Source organism: Cloeon dipterum, chromosome 3 (genome assembly GCF_949628265.1).
Source record: "Cloeon dipterum chromosome 3, ieCloDipt1.1, whole genome shotgun sequence".
Taxonomy (NCBI): Eukaryota; Metazoa; Arthropoda; class Insecta; order Ephemeroptera; family Baetidae; genus Cloeon; species Cloeon dipterum.
In genome coordinates, this window is record NC_088788.1 from 21,144,371 (window position 1) to 21,161,217 (window position 16,847).

The following is a 16,847-nucleotide window of genomic DNA, read 5'->3' on the forward strand; positions in this document are numbered from 1 at the left end:
AGAACAACAACAACAAACAAAACAACCAAGATGCAAGATTTAAATATTGCGGTAACGTGTATGCCTCTCCCCATTTAGCAGCCTGAAAGGCTGCGGTGAAATTCAAGAGACCGCATAGGCGGCTAGAATTTTCCGCGTTGGGATCGAATTCTGCGGTTTGAATCGTCGGTAATGAATTTTCCTTGCTCAACAAAGACCGACCGGCGTGGCTTGATTACTCTCCTCAAAATTAACCAGCTGCCATAGTGGTAAAAAAGGAGAAGAGAAATAGAAGCTATAACTTTCGGTGCGCCACATGCAGAGACTGAGAGAACAGAGGCGTTTTAGCGTTCAGGCTGCGGCGACCAGGGTCAGGGTCGGCCGTTCGTGAACTTGGCCGAGGCGGATCAGAAAATAAAATGTGCTCCATTTCGTATCCGGCTGACTGTTGCTTTTCGCTTGGCGTCTCGAGAGCGAAAGAAAGAAAGAAAGACAGAACAATCACGAGCAAAATATATTGTTTTATTGTGCGTTCGACCGGTTTGTTGACCACGCGGCCAGCATTTTTGATCAGCCTTGTCCATTTTTGGCCATCGCGTAATCAACGTTTTGATGTGCGGAAAATTTATGGGCGGTTTAAGCCATTTCAGAGACAGGCAGAGCGGACAATCGGACCTCTCTCTCTCTCTCTCTCTCTCTCTCTCTCTCTCTCTCTCTCTCTCTCTCTCTCTCTCTTCCACTCTTTCGCGTCTGCTGCGCAATTTTATGATACAGCTAAATTTTAAAAGCAGGGCGGAGATTTGCCCGCAGGCGCATTCCCGAGTAGCGCACTGGTATACTGCCCCGGATTAAATAGGATGAATTATATTCTATTATTAAGTAAAATTAAAAAAAGCTAATCTGCTATTTGTCAGTTGGATGGCAAAAAATTTTGCCGGCATCTCGACCTTGACTATAATCTTTGTTTCCGATTGTTATTTGTAACAAATGTCTATCCACTTAAAATAACATTTTATAAATAATGTATATTAGCAATTAAAAATTCTTCTCTAAATGAGGACAGTGACATTAAAAGTTAAAAATTTCATAGCTCCAAACATTATAGCTATACGCGCAAGAGCATGAATGACATCTTTGTGGCCTTCCATCCAGAAGAATGCTGCGGAAGGTGTGAAGAAATTTCTTAAAATGATGTCTTTTGCACACGTATTAATTACGTCCTTAACGGCTCTCACACGGTTTTTGCGTGTCAAAACGCCATGTTAATGGCTCATTTTCGCGTTTTTAACAATGTTCAACCGACGGTGACTGCAGAAAGTGCAGCGTGCCGTTTTTATCACGGCAGTATTTATTACTCTTGAAGGCCGCAATTCAAACGATAATCCGCGCCACGTCTTATCCCGTTGGTCGGCGCGTAATTGTAATTAAAAAGCAATTCGAATGCACACATACGCGTTGCTCAAGTTATTTGTGTGCAAACATACGTGTATTTATGGTGATCCCCGCGCCCATTACGCAACGACGTAAAGAGAGCGAGAGTATAGTGATCCTTCGGCGCGGTGTGGGAGGAGAGTCGTTGATCTTGTTTTCACATCACCTCCGCAAAAATTCATAACTCGATTTTTATTCTTTTTTTATATTCCATCTGAGGGTGGACTTGTTGCAATTAAGACAACTTGTGTGCGTGGAATCGCATTAACATCAAGGCGTGCATTACTCAACCAATCAATCGCTGCGACATGAGTAACCAAGCGTTGAAATCTCCAAACGACGCAATCACCCTTGAACTGCATTAATATCATAGTTTTCTGCGTTCATGGACTAAAAAAAACAATGCTGAACTGCATTCCTTCCCATGTGCTATGATTGGGGTATATTTGGTGCTTGGAAATCTAATAAATTTGCACTGCCTTTATAAAACAACATTAAAAATTTTACAACTAAAATTTAAATCAGGACCGGTTAAGAAGAATTAGAATAAACTTCATATTATTATAGATGCGCAGTAGGTCGTTATTTCATAGGCTAAGAATATATATAGTAGTGCCAGTGAAATGTTTGGTTTAATTACTGGGCGCCCTCGGAAGCCGGTATAATAGCCGGCATTTATTTATACATATTCGCACTTGAGCCGCCCAGATAAATTGTCATGTATATTTAAGAGAAGCCCTCGTCAAGGGCGCGAGCGCGACCTGTTTGGCGATTTAGCGCTACGATAAGCTGATCAGACTGATTTTTCGCTGAAAAGTCATGTTTTACGAGACGCGTTGCTGCCGTTTCGGGCGTAAATTTTAATTGTTATAGATATCACGCTGTTTGTTCCACGCCGATCGGGCGTCGGCCAGTGCCGCGGTGGTATGGGTCGGTCATCTCGCACCACACTGTTTGGCGACCCAAGGCCGGCGAGGACGCCACTGGGGTGGGGCAGGCGGTGTCCTAGTATAAATGCTGAGGAATGAGCCACACACAACATCTTCCACACTCAAACTCCCAACCAACAACATGAAGGCTTTCCTGGTAAGTCACACAGCAAATTCATACCAGTGCTTTTTAAATTGGAAAAAATTTCCTTCACTCAGCGGCTGGATTAAAAATTCTCTTTTCTGCAATTGCAGGTTATCTCCGCCCTCGTGGCCGCTTGCAGCGCCGCTCCCACCGTCCTCAACGGTCTGGTCAACCCTCTGGCCTACAGCGGCCTGGCCCACCCTCTGGCCTACAATGGCCTGGCCTACAACGGTTTGGCCTACAACGGTCTGGCCTACAACGGCCTGGTCGGCGCCCCCGTGGTCAGGCTGGCCGAGGATGGACAGTACAGGACCGGACTTTTGGACAGCGCCATCGACCTGCGTGGACAGTACGTCGCTGACGACGAGGGTTCCTACAAGGCCGACGATGAGGGATCTTACAAGGCCGACGATGAGGGATCTTACAAGCCCGACGATGAGGGTTCTTACAAGCCCGATGCCGAGGGTGCCTACGATGCCGCTGCCGCCCACGCCAAGGAGGCCCTCTCTGAGGATGGCTCCTACAAGGGTGAGCCCCTGCACACCGCCATCGCCGCCGGCATCGTCAAGCCCGTCGCTTACGCCGCTGCCCCCATCGCCTACGCTGCCGCCCCCGTCGCCGCTCCCCTCGCTTACGCCGCTGCCCCCGCCGTCCGCACCATCGCTGCTCCCTGGGCCGTCAACCCTCTGGCCTACCACGCTCCTGCCGTCCTCTCCCTGAAGTAAATTTCGCGCCCACCGCGAGATTTCTTCTTCACGTCTGAATCCCAACAACTGTTAGATGCTGCATATATAAATAGGATGGATGGATGAATGAGCGCGCACCTGCTTGCCCGGGAAAGTCTGCGTGTCCCGCGATTACTGCCTTTATTTGTCTTCTCAACTGCTTGCCACCTTCAATGTCAACATTTCTTGATTTGAATGTTTTGGCGACCAATGTCAGTCATGTTTCCTCTTGAATAAAGCCAGTAGTCGTGTTTTGACTGTGGAAAACTACATCTCTGCTCTATATATTCCTCTGCAAACCTCAGATACGAATGAAAATCAAGGCGAAAGAGCCAACCTTAACAGACGCTAAGAGTTAAAGCAATAACAAAAAAGAAAACCGCAATTCAAGACTGCCTTGGAATTAACTGATTCCAATTAGTTCGATTGTTTAGGACAACTTTTTGCACTTTCACTGCTGTGCGTTTGTTATAAATAATTCATTGCCTCGCTTTTATCAATCCAGACAAAAAAGTGTATCCTCAAACTCCAAGAAGTAAATTTTCTACACTAAAATGAACCTCTTAATATACAATTATTACGTGACAGCCGAAAAATGCGCACTTTGCATAAAAAAACACGGCGAATTGATAAACACAACTTTTTGCCTGCAATTTTTTTCTTCTCGCGGGCAATAGTTTTGTGTGTGAGTGTGCGTGCGCGACTTTTTTATTCCGGATATTTCGCCTGCTCCGCATTAAATTAAACGAGAGCGAGAAAGAAAACGCCCTTGGACCTCGCCCATCACGAGAGAAGTCCCATGTCCATATTCGTTGGAGTGGCCTTGATCGTGGCCGGCTCAGGGCGGGGCGTCGCGCACAATTTTATTGGCGCGGTAGGTAGCATCGTTGTTGTATTATTATTTGTATTTCTCACTCGCGCCGCCAAGCTGCATATTTTCACATAGGCGTGCTCGTTGCATCAGCCATGCACTGGCTAGCCAAACGTTCGCTATTAGCCTTGCATATTATGTCATCGATCGACTGGACGCGCGCGCGACTCTGGTCAATCGTCTCGCAATGCTCTGATTAGTCTGTGCATCGTACTATTCGCCTTCGGAGAAAATACGCACCAAGGCGGACAGCATTGATTGACCGTGTAATTTATGCCCATGGTGACGACGAGCTGATTACTTTGTTGTGACACTCACCACGCGATCTACCAGAATGCCATTCATTTGCAAAATGATCTCGCGTGTGCCAACATTCATATTCTCCCGACTCCAAATTTCTAGCCTTTGAGTTGAAGATTGGCTGTAAATAAATATATTCTGGATTCTGCTGCGGTCATTAATCGTAACAAAGAGCAAATTAATATAATTTCAATAACAATAAAAATTAAGGTAATATTAGCCTTATGAATGCAGGAAACTGAAGCAGGAAGGAAAACACATGAGATGAAAAATGATATATATTTTTTCATGCAAAAATATATCGAACCACAGTTTTTGCTCTCACTGCGCTGCAATATTATTGAATTTATTTTTCACCAAAATTTACAACAAACTTCTCTACTTGCTCAAATTTTTAAGACTTGTATTCTTGAATATTCTGATATATAAAAATAACGTTCATAGCAAATAGCAAAACCTGAATAATAATGTAAACCAACATTCCCATTAACATGACTTGCAGTGGATTTAATAAACTCTAATCCTACATTTTACCCATTTTACTTATATAGTTTTATTATTAATGTGTTATTTGTATCTCCTCAAGATTTTAGTTATTTACTCAACTCATCCCTAATCTAGAATTCTTCCATCACCACCTCAATGATATTAATTTCCATTTTACCAACGATCCAGCCGATTGAAAAACTGACTAAACAGGAAGACGGTTTTTCATTACAATTAAAATTATGATACGACTGTCGTAATTTTTAATGAAACTAAAAAATACTTTAAATAATCTTACTAGGGATGCGGTGTCTTCTGCCAAACAGGTCATAAATCAACCTAAACTAAGTCTCAATTTTACCCAAAAAAGAGATAAGAGGGATAAACAAGACAATATATTATATTCTAGGGGTAAAAATTTTCACATAAAAGCTGCCAAGTACTCAGTAATTTATTTATTATATATTATCCTAATATGAAGTTCATATAGAAAAAACATTCCAAAATCTCACCTTTATATTTTTCGGATTAATCATTTAATAAAAAATATTTTAAAGTGAATAATTAAGTTATATTGTGTCGCCCATTAAACATAAACCTGCATACATATAATATTTTGTACAAGTTGGAGTTGAATTTCATTTGACACAAATGGCATATTGTTTTCCACGCAATGAAACCCAATGCAGACAATTATTAAAAACGGTCATCAACCAGGTATATTTATGCTTTTATTTACCGTATTCTAATTTTGATTGATATTTATAAATTTAAAATGAATTAACAATCTTTATCTCTGTTTCCAAAATTTAACGAATCCAAAATAATTGAAGATAATTATATAATATATGTGCGATTTAACTATTTTGGTTTTGGAAATGAAAGATATCTGAAAAGATCAAACTTATTGAGTAAATAGAGGGTATCATGGTTCACTGATTCCTAAGCGATGAGAAAAAGCAATATTTTTTCTTCCTTGACCAATTTTTGGACTATTTACAAGCCTTCTTTTCTTAGCATTTAAATTTAATTGATGAATGCCGAGTTTAATTCTTTAATGTAATGAATGTGTATAGGGAAAAGTGAATAAGAGATTGATATTTCTGTTGTTCTCATACTTCTCACTCATAAATAGTTTTATTCAGGTGTTCACATACATTCCTTACTGCCCATGAAGGTGCGTGTCAATTCACACCATCAGTCTAAAATCGTTTTCGATGGAGGTCTTGTGAGATTCTTAGGCGATGGTCTTGACGACAGTGGGGGCGGCGTAACCCAGAGGAGCGGCGTGGGTGGCGTAGGCAAGAGGAGCGGCGCGGGCGGCGTAGGCCAGAGGAGCGGCGTGGGCGGCGTAGGCCAGAGGAGCGGCGTGAGCGGCATAGGCCACGGGGGCGGCAATGGTCTTCACGGCGGGGGCGACGGGCACGGGCACGATCTGCTGGGGAGCATAAGAGCGGACGACCTGCTCAACGGGCACGGGCCTGTGGACGGGAACATCGACGGCGACCTTGGAGACGACAACCTCAGGCTCCACACGGGTCAGCTGGGGGGTGATGGTCTGGACGGAACGGGCGGGGGCGATCACGCTCTGCTTGGAGACGATTTCGGCAGGGGTGGCGAGTCCGTGGCCGCCGGGGAAAGCGGGCTTCAGGATCTGTAACCGCAAATGGGAAAAGTTAGTCAGGGAGAAGAGGGGAACAGGGGAGGCTACTCCTTACCTGTCTGCTGTAGCCGGTGACGACGGGAGTGTTGGCGTAGTGCACGGTCTTCTGGAGGGGCACCTGCACGGCCACAGGGGCGGGAGCGGCGTAGGTGATAGCGGGGGCAGCAGCAACGGTCCTAACGACGGGGGCGGCGGCGGCGTAGGTCAGGGCGGGGGCAGCGGCGTAGGCCAGAGGGGCAGCGGCGGCGTAGGACAGATGAGCGGGTGCGGCGGCGTAGGACAGATGAGCGGGTGCGGCGGCAACGGTCTTGACCAGGGGAGCGCCGGCGGCGTAGGTCAGGGGGGTGTGGTAGGCCAGGTTAGCCGAGTAGGCCAGGGGGGTGATTTGGCTAGCGGTGGCCGCGGCCAGGAGCATGGGCAGAACGTACTGAGGACAAACAATTTGAAATTGAAATTTTTTGAATGGAAAAATGTGGAAAAGTTATTAGAGCCGCGCCGAATCGGCTGCTCGCTTACCATGAACATGGTGAGTGAGTTCTAAGAGCTGTGGGGCTGCTGAGAATGATGCTCAGGATGCTGCTGCAGCCTTTTATACTGGCGATGGGTGTGGTGGGCCGAGTGGGAGGCCGCAGCCACTGCAGCCCCAGTGCCCAATGCCGGCCGCCTCTCTTTGTGCCTCGAGTCGCCGAAACGCGTCCGCTTTTGCCGCGAACCATGCAAATTCATTTGTGTGTATGTGTATTAAAAAGTGATTGTCAGTGTCGGGCGTGTGTGGACCTTCTTGGTCACTCTCGTGAACGCACGCGGTGTTGATTTCGGTCTCTCGCTTTTCGTTTGCTGTCCCGATGCGGCTGTAAAAAATACCATTCGCGGAGTTAATAAGATCCTACACCGAAGGCTGACTGGATATGATCTAATCACTCGCATTTCTCGCTGCGCTGCCTGCTTAATCTAGTGCTTGCCTGTTGCAATTTGATATTCATTTACACCTCAATTCAAACTAATTGTTACAAATTGCTGATGCTTAATGTCAAAAGATAATCTTCTAGCGCTCGTTACTATTTTTCTGATTGCTGGCGCTTTGTTGTATTGTACACTTGCTGTCCAAATTGCTCAAATTGTTATAGCGCGGAGTTTGTAATAATTATAAAAATTTGCAATTCCATATCCAGCCAAATTTTTCGAACTTAAAATTTTCACGCTGATATAATTTAGTCATGATTACAGATCAACTGTATGTCATTAAAAATTCAATGTTCGCAGTTTTACATAATATATTTTATTTTTAGTTAGTAGGTCAACACTCGAGGTTTATTTCCACGCTTTAATTAAAATGGACTTCATCCTCTTTGCTTTAAAAAATCCTTCCTCTATCTTTCCTACAAGTTTCGGCTTAATAGCAGAACTTTATTTCATGGCTGAAACAATTAATATAAAAATAACTAAATACAAAAACTTGAAACAAATTAGAAATAATAAAATCATTCAAATATTCACCATCTATTTGATGGAAAAACACAACTGGCTCCAACAGAAGCCAACAACAGAATAAATATTTTATTTTATTGAGCTTACAAACTACTTCAATATTATGTTTTTGTAATATTTAGTTAGCTCTAATTCTCAGCACACAGTTCACAATGATAAAAATACTTTTAGTCAAATTTATATCATTAATTTTTTCTGTCAAAAAATATTAATCATGGAAAATAAAAAAAATTGCGCGTTTTACTAACTGCCATGATTCAATCTATGTGTTCTCAAAAAATATACACGGACTTACTTTTACAATTGTAAAGTTGAATTACAAAAATACAGAAACTTTTAAATTAAATAATAGCATATTCTAAAGAGGTTGAAATGAAAACGGTGGTCTCTGTGCTATTTCTTCACCAACCTCGCCGCACTGGGAGATATCAACTGATGCAAATGTGAATTATTGTTCCAGTGGACAAATACATAAAACATGTTAAAAGCGAATCGCCACTCCCTTAGCTGTAATGGATGACTGCATTTGCTCTCTTCGGATTACATAAATAAATCGTCAAACCTACGATTTCAATATATACGATATTGCAAGCTGCTTTTCTTCGCGACAGTCTCATCCCGAATGTGAATTTACTTTTAATTATGTTTGGAGCCGTCGGGGTAATCGTCGGTCTTAATGTAGATTCGAATAAAAAACACGCCCAAAATATGTGGCAAAGATATAAAAAAAAACTATGCAGGTTGGGTTGTTCCTCTAAATTATGTGTATAGTTTCTGGTCTGGACGAATTTGCGACGAGCAGCCGGTTTGGCTGTCAAGGTCGCAAAGTAGAGTGTAAAACTTCTAAAAGGGATGTGGTCAGGCCATATTCGCGCGCGACTCGTGTTTCTCGCAAACAATACCAGTTTATTCACTTTGTGAAAACTGTCCCGGCGGCAGGATGCGACAAAGGAGAACAAAAACACTGTGGAGCGTTCATTAGTCCTGCTGCGGTGCTATATTCTTGCTCTCATAATGCGTTTATAAACGCTCGTCTCGTTGAGCAAAACCAAGGGGCACAAAAAGATAATATAAGCAGCTTAAAAAATTACTGGGTTCCGTGCTCCGATTTTGGGCGCCGGCTGCTAGTTTTTTCCTCTCTTTTCCCTGGGCAAATTGGCCGGAGATGCTGAGAAATCGTAATTAAGCAAGGTCGCGCGGAACCAAGGCCGGCCTGCTCGATAGGGCGGCTCCTCCCAGCTGCCGCCCGATCCGTCTCCTATCGCTCTCGATCGTTTGCAATTTTTCCTTCTTATTATGCTATAATAAAGTATGGGCACACAAGCGACTCCGCGTGCGGCGAGTGTGAGTATCAGGATATACGTGCGGAATCCTGTGTCTCTCGCCCGCTCTGCAATAAACGCCAGAGCTGCCGTGACGCAAATTGACCAGCCTCTCACACAATTGAGTGATTCGCGACGGGAGCTTTTCGGAATATCGTTGAGTGCCGCAGGCGAAGACGCACCCGAACGATTTAATTATTTCCCTGTTCATTTGTACCTCGAAAAACGATGCAAACTGCTTATCACAACGCAAAAAGACAAAATATAAGGGTGTAAATATAGAAAAACAGAAAAATTTATGTGTTCCAGTATTTTTTCACTGCTCTTAAATAATTATGTTTATTCTCTTACTTCAAAAATATACATTTATCGACTATCGCAAAAAATGACTTGTCAAGGATGAAAAAAGTGAGAATGGAACCACTTCTGGCACACACCTTGTGTAGACTTAACTCTAGGAAGAGCAAAGCCAAAATGGGTCCATACTAAAACACAAGTTAAATGTTTTTATGATTTTTCTGAATTAATTATAGGCTTAAATCAAGAATATTTGGTATTTGGAGGAACCAAATACCAAAACTAATAGAACTTCTGTGTTATTTCATATAGAAAGAATTATTTATTAAACGCACTAGGCATAGCAGACAAACAAATAATAAAAATAGCAATTTTCATATTGATGTTGCCTTGAGCCACATTTTAAAGTTATTTGCTTGTGCGTTTCATTCTTTTGACAAATAATCATTATTCATTTTACACATAAAAATGACGAAGAAAATACATCATGAAGCACATGGGATCGATATGACAATAGCTCATTCGTGATGTTGAAGAAATTTTCGCTCATTGCAGTAGTAGCTAAACCCTGACAGATTCATTAAATCTGAACCTTTTTCACAACAAATCTGTTGAATTGCTTTTCATAGTTGTATCCATATTGTTGCTTTAGTAAATTCAACACTCACAACAAAAAATAATTTTACTCTCATTACTAATAAATTTATCTAATAACTTTTAATTATACAATAGTTAACACAGACAAATTTAATCTTTAAACTGAACAGAAATTTCTTAAAACAAAAAATTCTCAGCTAATTCTTTTTTTTTTAATTTTGACTGCTGAACAATAATTTTAATTTCATTCAAACTGTCACTTGAAGCCACTCTTTCGGTACCACCACTGTAAAAATGTTTGAGGTTTAAGTCCTAAATTAAAAGAAATATTTTTCACCACACCGTATCTTTATTCAACAAATTAGTAGATGCTTTTGAGATGTATCCAAATGACTATATATAGTCGCATTAATGGTGGCTAAACTTTAACTGAAAGGAGATGAATACGCCCATCTTTCTCCGTAGACCAATAATGAATATTTTAACTAAAATTAATGTAAGACTCGTATTTTAAAAATAAAATCTGGTAATTAAATTTTAAATATTGATTTTAAAACGGCAGAGGAAGGTTGTAGGAAGTGATATCAATACCCCTGCTATGAAGTAATTTTAAGTTATGACTTATTAGAATTAAGTCAATAAGCGTTTCCCAGCAAGGAGAAAATTAAATCCTTCTAGATCTCATTAAGTGCAATATAATTTGGATGGTAAAAAAATAAGAGACGATAGTTTGCATTGTACAGAATGAGGAACAGCTTCAGAATAATTTATTTTACACCAGTTTGACATAGGATATTACAATGTTAGAGCAAACAGACAGTCGCAGCGGCCACTTAGGCGGCCAGAAGACGGGCCTTGGCCTCAGCGTGGGCGGCGAAGTGGGCAGCCTTGGCGATGGCCACGTCGGGAGCGTCGGCCTGGTAGACGTGCTGGGGCACGGCAGCCAAGAGGGGAGCGGCCACGGAGGCGGCCACTGGGGCGGGTCCAACGGGCAGGTTGGTGGCGGCCACGCGGAAGCCGTTGATGGGGTCGGCGACGTAGCTGACGCTCTGCACCAGGCCGTTGGCGTCGACGTAAGAGTAGCCACCACGGGTCACACCGTCAAAGGTCTTGACCTCGTGCTTGGCAGACGGGCCGCCGGAGTAGCCGTAAGAGAACTGGCCCAGCTCGTCCTGCGCATGGTACTGGCTGCTCGACACAGCAGGGATGCCAGCGGACAGCAGGTACTGCGCCTGGGCGGCGGCCACGGCCACGGAGAGTACGACCTGAGGAGAAAAATAAAATTTTAGGAGACTTGAATGACTGCAAAAAATAAATTGGGAAATTTGAAATTTTTCAAAATTTAGTTATTCCGCGAAAGATTTGATAAGAAAAAATTACAAGGAGTCTGTGCATGTTGTCGGATAGTGCTGGTGGGTGCTATCTGAATGCCTTCTTGGCAGCGAGCTGCTGCTTTTATACCGATGAGGGTGGCATCGCAAGTGATTGGATGGGAGTGGTGCGTGCATTTGGTCAAGACCTTGCCTGGTTCACTTTCTCGCCGGCGTTTGGTAAACATGCACAGCACATAATATAATACTTACGGCGAAGCGCGCAATCATGCAGCACGGCTAGCAAGCAGAGCAGGTGCCTACCGCGTCAAGCATAAAAAGTGTAGCGAGTACACGCCTTGGTTCCGTGTTCGAAAATTTCAGTGAAGTTAAATGTTTTCGTCATTTTTCTGCTAATTATTGCTGTGATTAGGTGGCCGAAGCAGGAACTGTTGTTGGCGGCTGATGGACCTCCTTCTGCGGGGAAAATGAGAATCTGCACGCGTATTAAACGACACACAAGAGTATTATCATTATCTTCTACACATATTTACACTATATAATATTGTAATAAATTGAACCATGACAGTCAAATTAAAATTGAACTAGGTGCGATATACAGCGGCTTCCACATTTCGTGAATCGAACGGAGAAATAAAAATATTTACAAAACACGAGATAAAACCAAATTTTTATTGCTTTTGTTTAATTTTATACGATGCTCCATCAATCGACAAAACAGGCTCTGAGATGATCAATCATATCCAAATTGCTTTGATATCTTGAAGTGAATCATTATTAATATTTTGGTAGCTATCTCCACAAAGTTTTTTTACCAAAGCACGTACAAACAAATTCTGGAAATAATACATTTCAATACACTGTTTTTTGTGTTTGAATTATATTCATAATTCATTAGAATATTTAATCGTTATAGAAAAAAAATTATGTGTAGATATTTAGTATCGAGAGAACTTCTAAATCTAAATCACGCGCACCATCAATATTTAGACAAACCTTTACAAAATAATTTATTTCACACCCTCATGAATTAAAAATATATTTATTGTAAATATTTTAATACGCGCGTGTGTATATTAATTTACCATGCGCGTATCAGATTCTCGCTTCAGTTAAAATGTTCATTGCGCGTGCGAAACACAACGTGCTATACTCAATATTAGCCTCTCAACGAGCTAAACAGCAATAATTTCTCTGGAAATTATTTTATAAACATAAATTATTAACTTAACCAACTAAATTAATGAATTGTCTTTGTCAAAGAGTTTTCTTTTACCGTCTGCGCTAACACAACAGTTGAATTTTGATATTTCTTGATGCCATGTCAAAAATATTTTCTCTATTCGCAGCTCAGCAGAGGTTTCCAGGTGATTCCATTTTTCAGGCAGACACAGAAGCTGGCCTGATTATTTTCATTTTTTAGGTCAATTCATTTTCCACTGATTGTGAGCCTGCTGACCGTATGCGCCAATCACATGGTTTCGGCCTTCAATGTGCTATGGCATTCCCCGCAGTTAGACTCCATAATTTCCGCCGACCCAGCATAGAGAAAATTCACATAAAATTAAAAATTTTAATTATTCTCGAACTTAAATTTTTAAAGTTGCAGTCATCTAACGCGTGAATATATACTATTGAGTGAAGCAAAATCAAATCATTATATAGGCTCAGAAAGCTTGAATTTATTAATTCTATATTTATTGTATTTTTTCACTGATTGGGAAAATAAACAAGCATAAAAACAACCACTTGCTAATGAATAAACTTAACTTTTATTTCACAAATTATAATTAAAGTCTAGATTTTTTAAGAAAGCCTTATGTGTCGATAAGAGAATGAAATCAAGATTTGTATATGATCTAGTTGAGACTGATTATTTTGTAAATGACTTAAAGACAAAATTCTCCCTGCCGGACACACCTGTTTATATTAAATTCTTGGATAATATGATGCATAAAAAACAAAATATTCACCCTAATTTTTACAGTACCCCAGCTATGACAAACAAGAACTGGTGGCTACCCTATTGTAAAGATCGAAGTGTTTTTACGAGATACTCTTTCCATGGTTATCATTTTCTGTTATGTAAAGACAAACGTTTCCATCTAGATGTTTCTGCTAATTGTGTTTGCCAATTCTGCGATGAAAGCGGTATAGACATGTATCATTTCCTCAATTGTAAAAATAATACAACTACCTTATTTCAAGCTGCTAAATATATAAGAAATTGCAGTTAAATAATATCGTTATATAATGTACTCTGTGTTGTACACCGTTGGTGTCTAATATAATAAATAATAATAATTAAAGACATAATATATTATATTTATGTAAATGCAAATGAAAAGCCCAAAATCTTTACTGCTGCCATTGATATTAGAAACTTTCCTAGATCATAAACACTGGAAAAAATTTTCATTTGAGGTAACTTTAAAAAAGGGATCGTACGGTCAGCTTGGAAAAATGTGGTGCAGCCACAGTTGTCCTTCTAACAAATTGATGCATTATTTTGTGTTTTTTCAGGCATTAATTAATAAGACTTTACACCGCAGAAGCGTCACAGTGTACAGTACGACCAAATTTAAGCCTCTATAGCATAAATGAGCGAGGAAATAAAAAATACAACTTTATGATAACTCGTTGATTCCTCTCGTGATATATGGAAAATACCATAGGAAAGATGACTTCATAGCGGAAATTGAAGCACGCCAGTGGAGCATATGCTATCTGACCAATAGCAGCGCAACATATCGTCAGTATCGGCACAGCGATGACTATATATAAAGGGGCAAAAGATGTCCACAAAACATTCGTTGTTGAATTGACAATTGACTGTGAAAGTCTCAACCACGACACCATGAGGACCTTTGTGAGTTTCCTATTTACTGTTGACCAAGCCATTGGCTCGCATTGTTGTTGAGCACATACTTTGCGTGCACGTTGCAATGTGAGAATCCGAGTGATGTTTGGGATCCAGTGAGGGCCAATTCGCTTACGTTTAACACCCTTGCTTTTCATTTCAATGCTGACGATTTAATTCAGATCTTAGAGGATTTCGTAAGCTTTCCGACTCGCTACTTGCTGGTTTGCACCTTTACAGCACGCGACAAATGGCTAAAATACCCCCGGTCCAAGGGCAGTTAGGCAGTATTGTCCTTTTCTGGACTGATCGCTTCCTCCAATTAGGCCCGTGCGCCCATGTTATTCGTTCGTGATGTTACTGGCACGCGGAGTTTTCGCAAATTGTTCGCTATCAAGGGGTCGCCCACATCAAAAATGATAAAAACCGATAAAAAAATTGAGTTCACTGGGTTCCAATAATACTGCCGAGTGAATAATAAGATTCCATGGGGCCCCAGTGGCCGCAAAAGAGGCGCTTGAATCCCAATCGTGGTCATTTTTTCACTCCATAATCTTTACAGCTGCTATTACAGCAATGCCTTAACAATGCGAGCCAACAGGCTGGTTAAAAATTGAGTTTTGAGTAGAAAATTATATTACAAGCACTGAGATGTACACAAAATTGTATTAATGATATAAAAATTTATTTTAAATTTAAAATGCTTTGAAATTAACTATTGACATCCTCTTTTAGGTTTTGATGGTCGCTTTTGCCCTTATAGCGGCCGCGGTGATGACAGAGGCACAATACGATGAACCGGACTCTGTAGGAGGCTCGCTTGACAGCGATCCCTCTCAGGGTGCTGGGAGTCAAGATGGAGAAGGATCAAAAGGAGGAAATCCAAACGGAGAGCCAGGAAACGTGGCGAAGGGAAATCAAGGAGGAAAAGGACCAGGAGGAAATAGACCAGGAGTAAAAGGACCAGGAGGAAAAGGAGGACAAAATGGAAAACTTAAAGGACAAGGAAATAATGGACAAATGGGGCCAGGAAATAAGGGAGAATCAAAGGGACTAGGAAAGAATGGAGGAAAAATGGGACAGGGAAATAATGGAGGATCACAAATGGAACAAGGAGATAATGGAGGATCACAAATGGAACAAGGAAGTAACGGAGGAAAAAGGAGACAAGGAAATAATGGAGGACCAAAGGGACAAAGTCCAAAAACACAAGGTCAAAAAACACCAAACAGAGGGGGCATTAACGCATCAAAATCAGGAAGAAAAGGGAAAGCATCAGGTAAAAATCAATAATCAATGAAGTAAACCAAAATTATGTATTCCTGATTGCCTACTTAAGCACACCTACAAAATATGATGTAAATGCGCAATAAATATTTGAAACAATTGTAAATATTTTAATTTTTTTAATTGAATAAATATTTAACTATCACTAATGTGATGAAAGGTAAATAAATCTTAGTGGTAATCCTATTTGTAACCAAAAAGAGGTGTCCTCAGTTGACCCTAAAAATAAAAGCAAAAAGTATTAAAAATAATTATGAATAGCTCATATTCTTAAGCATTTTCTCTGCTCAACCTGCTCACATTATTTGTCATTATGTGAGAATCTAGAAAACGTAAAGTTACGGGCTGCATGCCTACATTGATTTGGACCAACTCTCGGTCAATACAGATATGAGTATTCACTTTGACTCACTATTAGTACTTATTAACTATGCTATATATACTGTATGTACTTCTCCAGTACAAGTGATTCATATAAATTTCTAAAAAAATAGCCACTTGCGGGCCATCCCTTACTGTGTTGGGCTTCCCCTCTAGAATACATGTGCTGTTGAAGGTAATGAAGAAATAAAGGCAATTAAAGAAATAATGGACGAACTGGTGCGAGATGAAGCTCAAAAAGACAGTACGCCCCCCCCCCCCCACGCAACCCTAATTTCCAGTTAACTGTTCCAGTTTTACCAACCCTCTTTGAAAAATCTTTCCAATTCTATCGCTTTGCTATTTTAATCCCCATCGATTGGAAAAAAGAAGAACCACAGGGACTATATATGAAATATGTAATGTTCATATGATTTTTACATTGGTTGTTAGTAAAAATATTCGCTGAACAAATAAGGTTTATGCTTTTCTGCAATGCAACAGGGCACGCGCATCACGCATGGACAGCACCTTTTCTTGGTCCGACCAATATCAACCAATATAAAATTAATAGATATGAAGAAGTATATTTTTATTTTATACAATAGATGAAACGTAACGAACCAATTATCAGTTAATATTTTTCAAATATAATTATTTCAAAAATCCATATGTAGCTGTCAGGAATAAAGCTGTACATTTTTATTCGTGATTGGAGAGCAAAGTTAAAGATATTCACTGTCCACTTGATGCTTATGATACATGGACGTAGTTAA

General features: G+C 40.8%; 3 protein-coding genes and 1 long non-coding RNA gene across 4 annotated transcripts; 2 read left to right on the plus strand and 2 right to left on the minus strand.

Moving 5' to 3' along the window:
* The first annotated feature begins 2,361 nt into the window (after window positions 1-2,361).
* On the plus strand, window positions 2,362-3,479 carry LOC135939912 (uncharacterized). The gene is made up of 2 exons (XM_065484523.1): window positions 2,362-2,496; window positions 2,595-3,479. The coding sequence occupies exons 1-2, from the start codon at window positions 2,425-2,427 to the stop codon at window positions 3,207-3,209; spliced, it is 687 nt and encodes a 228-aa protein (XP_065340595.1). The 5' UTR covers window positions 2,362-2,424; the 3' UTR covers window positions 3,210-3,479.
* Window positions 3,480-5,966: 2,487 nt separating this feature from the next.
* Window positions 5,967-7,206, minus strand: LOC135940082 (cuticle protein 16.5-like). The gene is made up of 3 exons (XM_065484765.1): window positions 7,046-7,206; window positions 6,585-6,956; window positions 5,967-6,520 (listed from the first exon to the last, which is right to left on the minus strand). Exons 1-3 carry the CDS (start codon window positions 7,052-7,054, stop codon window positions 6,104-6,106), a joined length of 798 nt encoding a protein of 265 aa, XP_065340837.1. The 5' UTR covers window positions 7,055-7,206; the 3' UTR covers window positions 5,967-6,103.
* Window positions 7,207-10,962: 3,756 nt separating this feature from the next.
* On the minus strand, window positions 10,963-11,755 carry LOC135940352 (cuticle protein 6-like). Its single transcript, XM_065485197.1, has 2 exons — window positions 11,614-11,755; window positions 10,963-11,498 (listed from the first exon to the last, which is right to left on the minus strand). Exons 1-2 carry the CDS (start codon window positions 11,626-11,628, stop codon window positions 11,067-11,069), a joined length of 447 nt encoding a protein of 148 aa, XP_065341269.1. The 5' UTR covers window positions 11,629-11,755; the 3' UTR covers window positions 10,963-11,066.
* Window positions 11,756-14,360: 2,605 nt separating this feature from the next.
* LOC135940353 (uncharacterized) lies at window positions 14,361-15,819 on the plus strand. The gene is made up of 2 exons (XR_010574840.1): window positions 14,361-14,433; window positions 15,160-15,819. It is a non-coding gene; the product is annotated as an uncharacterized LOC135940353 (long non-coding RNA).
* The last annotated feature ends 1,028 nt before the right edge of the window (window positions 15,820-16,847 follow it).

What these genes read in the sequence shown, in the direction of transcription:
- LOC135939912 (XM_065484523.1), top strand. Translation starts at nt 2,425, where the DNA reads ATGCTGAGGAATGAGCCACACACAACATCTTCCACACTCAAACTCCCA. An exon ending in ACAACATGAAGGCTTTCCTG is followed by an intron (nt 2,497 to 2,594) that starts GTAAGTCACACA and finishes CTGCAATTGCAG; the next exon opens with GTTATCTCCGCCCTCGTGGC.
- LOC135940082 (XM_065484765.1), bottom strand. An exon ending in TCACCGGCTACAGCAGACAG is followed by an intron (nt 6,521 to 6,584) that starts GTAAGGAGTAGC and finishes TTGCGGTTACAG; the next exon opens with ATCCTGAAGCCCGCTTTCCC.